Here is a 5,569-nt window from a genome sequence, read left to right as displayed (position 1 = left end):
AGAAAGTGGTGGACTTGGAGAATGAAATGTCAGTGAATGCATTTGTCCAGAATAGAGAGGAGCAGGAGGAGGAAAAGAGAAGTTGATTATGTCTTCTTCAGATGCTGTAATCTGAAGGAGATCAAAGGGGAAGGTTCAGGGGTCAAAGGTCAAACAGAGGTCATATGAGGACTTGTGCAAGGGGGGGGGGGTCTGTACAGGTGAAGCAGAGAAACAGAGACGGGAGGATGTGCACCTGATTATTGAAAGCAGTGATGTCATGTGACCACACGTTTGTTCATACAGTCGCTGGTCAGGATTCAGTGTCCCGTCTCCTCCTGATAGGGAGAGAGGATCCTGTGAAGACAGATGTTTCAGCATTGGCCCCACACCGACGCCGGAGGAGACGGCTGAAAGTGGAATATGACAACGATGGAAGTAGAGCGATAAAGACTGAGCGCTGGGAGCCCCCACACTGGAAGGACCAGTTGGCGTGCATTCGTGAGATGAGGAGCCGCCGTGACGCGCCCGTGGATCAGATGGGGGCAGAGAAATGCTTCGACACAGACGCCCCTGCTCATGTAGGTGTTTTTTCTGTTAGTGTCCACCCACCTCGGCAATGGCTGGGGAAACCCTGGGCTGGCTCCAAACCCATCTGGCCCCTCAACCCCTCCTATTAACTCAGCCGTCTTGTCTCAGGTGAGGCGTTTCCAGGTGCTGGTGTCGCTCATGCTGTCCAGTCAGACCCGGGACCAGGTGACGGCGGCGGCCATGCAGAAGCTGCGAGCGCACGGCTGCACTGCAGGAAACATACTCGCCACCGATGACCACACACTGGGCACACTCATCTACCCCGTCGGCTTCTGGAGGGTAATGCCCAAACGACCCCCACCTCGTTTATTCCACCTCTCACTGAATTTAAAATCCTCCCTGTTTAACCCCCCCCAGAATAAAGTGAAGTACCTGAAGAGGACAGCAGCCATCTTGCAGGAGCAGTTTGGCGGTGACATCCCCAGCGATGTGGAGGGGCTGGTCCGCCTCCCGGGGGTGGGACCTAAGATGGCTCATCTGGCAATGGACATTGCTTGGAATCAGGTTTCTGGCATTGGTAAGGGGGTGGGGGGTGATCATCAGAGTGTGCATGTGTTTCAGTATATTTTAGTGAAAGCGATCGTCCGCACTCAACCTGCTCCACCTCCTCCTTCGTCTGCGAGCTGCCAGTCCTGTGCTCACCTGTGTTGTTGTGTGCAGGTGTGGACACTCACGTTCATCGGATCTCCAACAGGCTAGGCTGGGTCAGCAAACCAACCAAAACCCCAGAGGACACGCGCCGGACCCTGGAGCAGTGGTTGCCCCGGTAACTGAGACACTAATGTCAGCCATGTTTGAAAATTCTTTTAGTTTTACCCATTAACTGTATAAGAGAACTGGACTGAACAGTTATGGAAAAATTTGTGCGTTTGTAACTTTGGATTTGTGCGTTTGTAACTTTGCATTTGTGCGTGCGTAACTTTGGATTTGTGCGTTTGTAACTTTGCATTTGTGCGTGCATAGCTTTGGATTTGTGCGTTTGTAACTTTGTATTTGTGCATTTGTAACTTTGGATTTGTGCGTGCATAACTTTGCATTTGTGCGTGCATAGCTTTGGATTTGTGCGTTTGTAACTTTGTATTTGTGCGTTTGTAACTTTGGATTTGTGCGTGCATAACTTTGCATTTGTGCGTGCATAGCTTTGGATTTGTGCGTGTGTAATTTTGGATTTGTGCGTGCATAACTTTGCATTTGTGCGTGCGTAATTTTGGATTTGTGCGTTTGTAACTTTGTATTTGTGCGTGCATAACTTTGCATTTGTGCGTGCGTAATTTTGGATTTGTGCGTGCATAACTTTGCATTTGTGCGTTTGTAACTTTGTATTTGTGCGTTTGTAACTTTGGATTTGTGCGTGCATAACTTTGCATTTGTGCGTTTGTAACTTTGCATTTGTGCGTTTGTAACTTTGTATTTGTGCGTTTGTAACTTTGGATTTGTGCGTGCATAACTTTGCATTTGTGCGTGCATAACTTTGCATTTGTGCGTGCATAACTTTGCATTTGTGCGTGCGTAATTTTGGATTTGTGCGTGCATAACTTTGCATTTGTGAGTGCGTAACTTTGGATTTGTGTGTGTGTAATTTTGGATTTGTGCGTGTGTAACTTTGGATTTGTGCGTTCGTAACTTTGAATTTGTGCGTTTGTAACTTTGGATTTGTGCGTGCATAGCTTTGGATTTGTGCGTTTGTAACTTTGCATTTGTGCGTTTGTAACTTTGCATTACTGCATGCATAACTTTGTATTTGTGCGTGCATAGCTTTGGATTTGGCGTGCGTAACTTTGGATTTGGCGTGCATAACTTTGAATTTGCCGTGCGTAACTTTGGATTTGGCGTGCGTAAGATTGCATTTATGCATTTGTAACTTTAGATTTGTGCGTGCGTAGGTTTGGACTAGTGCCGCAGATCAGAGCGTGCCGGTGTGTTGTTCAGTTCACCCCTCACCGTTCTGTGAGTGTTTAGAAGGGCTTTGCGTTGCTGCCCGCAATCGCGGCGTTTCGCATGCACTGACTCCTTGAGAGGTGGAGGGGGGGCGAGGGCGTTTACTGACCAGAAGGCAGCAATCAGAATAGAGAAACTTTAGGGTTGAGTGTTTTAAAATCACATATTTAGACTTTTTTGTATTAATTATCGAGCATGTCTCTTTAAGAAAGTTCCTGTTTGTCTCTGAGGTTCTAATTAACAAAGTCTCGTGCTCAGTATACTGTTCTGCAGGATAAAGCGGGCCCCTCTGTGTTTTCAGGGACCTGTGGAGTGAGATCAACTGGCTGCTGGTGGGTTTCGGGCAGCAGATGTGTCTCCCCGTGGGCCCCCTCTGCTCCATGTGTCTGAACCAGCACACCTGTCCCTCCGCCCACAAAAACTCACCTGCCAAGAAATCACACAGACCGACCCCCCCATCCCAGATAAAAACAGAACCTGAAGCTGCTGAACACAAGGGGGCAGAAAAGGATACACCTGTCCCTCTACCTCAGCGGATAAAGGTGGAAGATGAGACCTGAGCAGAAGAACTCTAAGATGATGATTCCACTTTTATTCTGCTCCTCTTTGTGTGTTTCTGGAAGCCACGTTCTGGTGGACCTAAACGTCAATGTTTGAACTAACTCTTTGTGTCTTTTATTGTTTTTATACCAAATAAAACACAGCTGAACTTTTTCTTTTCCGTGTCTTCGTGACTTTTTCTCTGCATCTCCATCATACTGTCAGACTGATCCATAACTCTATCTTCACAAAAACCCACCTTGATTGTTTGTTGATAAACGCGCCCTCTGCGGGGTCTGGCGTAAACGCCTCCTTGCGCTCAGCGCGCGGACAGGAGCGCGCGCCCGCTGACTGTTGCGTGAGTGAAGCGGCTCTAATCTCTGATCTCTTGGATTATTCTCCAAACGGAAGTTTGCTCGTGCGCCCTGCGCACCTGCGCGCGCGCGCTCATGTCTGAGCTCCTGGCGCTGCTCTGCGGTTCTTCCTCTCTGCCTGTCTTCCTGTTTTCTTTGCGGAATCTTCATGGATTATGTGAAAAGCAGCGCGCAAAGGTGAAGATCATGTGTGCGTCTGGCGCGTGCGGGCGCACTCTGGATTAAGCGCGGACTTTTCCAGCTGTTGGTTCCGCGGAGGCGCTTCGGTCTCCCGGGATGGACGCCGGGCTGAGACCCAGACTCTGCTTTTTGGTGAGAGGGGAGCGGGGGTACGGCTTCCACCTGCACGGGGAGCGGAACCGTGGGGGGCAGTTCATCCGCAAGGTGGAGCCCGGATCCTCCGCTGACCTGGCCGGGCTCCAGGCGGGAGACCGGCTCGTGGAGGTGAACGGGGTGAACGTGGAGAACGATTCCCACCAACAGGTAAGAGGCGCTTGGCTGTCCCGGTAACACGAGCCTCGACCCGGAGGATTACCTGTTCCACAGCTTCTTCTCCCTGGGGAGGGGGAGGGGGGCATAAATGGGTCAGAGATGATAATGGGAATCTCTTTGTCATAACTGAGACTCCATCATGTCAGCTTCACCACCTCCCCCATTGTGTGCAGGTGGTGACCCGAATCTGCGAGGTGACCCACCGCACGCGGCTGCTGGTGGTGGACCGAGAAACGGACGAGTACCTCCGCAGCCAGGAGCGCGCCTGCACCGAGGACCTGGCCATCGAGATGGGGACTCTGTCCCCACGCCCCTCTCCCAAGCCCACCCCCTGTGCGTCGCCCATATCCAGAGAAAACTCCCCCCTGACTCTGAAACTGGACAACAAACATTTCCGCTTCCCGACCTCTGAGACCCCCCCTCCCAGAACCCCGCCGGAGGAGGCGCAGAGAACCGAGCTGGCGGGATCAGGAACGGACACGGAGGTAAGAGTCACCAGAGAGGAGGAGGAGGCCTGATCCCATCCCTAATCTGGATTTGGCCCCGCTTGCTCCCACTGATCACACCTGTCCCACCTGACAGGGAGAGGAGCACACCTGTAGAGATAGAAGCGTTGATTTCGCCCCACAAACCCCACAACCCCCCAATCTACCATTGACTGTATACACACTGAGATAGTTTCTATCACACTATCTATCAGGTGTCTATTATATCTCTCTTCATGCGTGTGTTCGTTTGTGTTTATCTGGGTGTTTGTGTTCATGTGTGTTTGTGTTCATGTGTGTACGTGTTTATATTTGTGTGTGTTCATGTATGTGTTTATCCATGTGTGTATATGCGTTTATCTTTGTGTGTTACGTTCATGTGTGTGTTTGTTTTCTGTTCATATTTTTGTATGTGTTTACCTTTGTGTGCTCAATCGTGTGTGTGTTTGTTCATGTGTGTGTGTGTTAATACGTGTGGGTGTGTGTTCATCTTTGTGTGTGTTCATGTGTGTTTTTGTTCATGTGTGTGTTCATATGTGTGTGTGTTTGTCTTTTTGTGTTCATGTGTGTTTTTTTCATATTGTATTTGTGTGTGTTCATGTGTGTGTTGTAAAGCTGAAATCTCTTCAGATGGTTGATGGAGAACATTTGCTCTAACTGTGTGAACAGACATTTACCAGTCTGAGGTTCTGTTCTGGTTCTGTTGGGCTGTGGATCAGCGGTCCTGCCTGGGGTTGTATTCATCAGATTCGGAATTCAGAGAGCTCTTACCCTAAAAGGAGTTTAAACGTCAAACTTCATGTCACGGGAGGTCACAGCTGCTGTGAGTGACGGACTCGCATGTTCTCCAGAACTGAGCGGGTTTTGACTCGCAGGACTTTATTTGGACTCCAAACAGAGCAGATCTGGATGAGCCGGACAAGCCGCTCACGTCAGACACGCATGTTTGCTGAAGGCAGAGTAAACACCAGCTCCTCGTCTGATTCCAAGAAGTTTATCGGCGTAGAGCCTTCATGCAGGTGTCAGAGCAGGTGCCCCCCCACCCCCCAGGTTAAGAGTCAGCTGGTCTAAATCCAGATGATCCGTCTCCTCACCTGCTTCACCTGAACACGTAAACACAGACGTAGCTCCATCAATGCATGATTTTATTTTGGCAGCAGATGCCCCCAT

At 49.8% G+C, this 5,569-nt stretch overlaps 2 protein-coding genes across 3 annotated transcripts in view; both read left to right on the top strand.

Moving 5' to 3' along the window:
- nthl1 (nth-like DNA glycosylase 1) overlaps positions 1-3,222 on the top strand; it is a 4,287-nt gene extending 1,065 nt beyond the window's left edge. Inside the window, exons 3-7 of the mRNA XM_024259481.2 lie at positions 325-560; positions 679-849; positions 928-1,087; positions 1,231-1,336; positions 2,810-3,222. Of these exons, the coding sequence (XP_024115249.1) occupies positions 325-560; positions 679-849; positions 928-1,087; positions 1,231-1,336; positions 2,810-3,068 (932 nt within the window). The 3' untranslated portion in view covers positions 3,069-3,222. The remainder of the gene's footprint in view (positions 1-324; positions 561-678; positions 850-927; positions 1,088-1,230; positions 1,337-2,809) is intronic.
- Positions 3,223-3,419: 197 nt separating this feature from the next.
- LOC112137188 (Na(+)/H(+) exchange regulatory cofactor NHE-RF2) overlaps positions 3,420-5,569 on the top strand; it is a 10,288-nt gene continuing 8,138 nt past the window's right edge. For both annotated transcript variants that reach the window (XM_024259355.2, XM_024259354.2), the window contains exons 1-2: positions 3,420-3,905; positions 4,088-4,399. In XM_024259355.2, coding sequence (XP_024115123.1) covers positions 3,699-3,905; positions 4,088-4,399 — 519 coding nt within the window. In that variant the 5' untranslated portion in view covers positions 3,420-3,698. The remainder of the gene's footprint in view (positions 3,906-4,087; positions 4,400-5,569) is intronic.

The sequence above is a fragment of the Oryzias melastigma genome, linkage group LG1 (assembly GCF_002922805.2).
Source record: "Oryzias melastigma strain HK-1 linkage group LG1, ASM292280v2, whole genome shotgun sequence".
NCBI lineage: Eukaryota > Metazoa > Chordata > Actinopteri > Beloniformes > Adrianichthyidae > Oryzias > Oryzias melastigma.
This window is presented reverse-complemented; position numbering and strand designations above follow the sequence as displayed.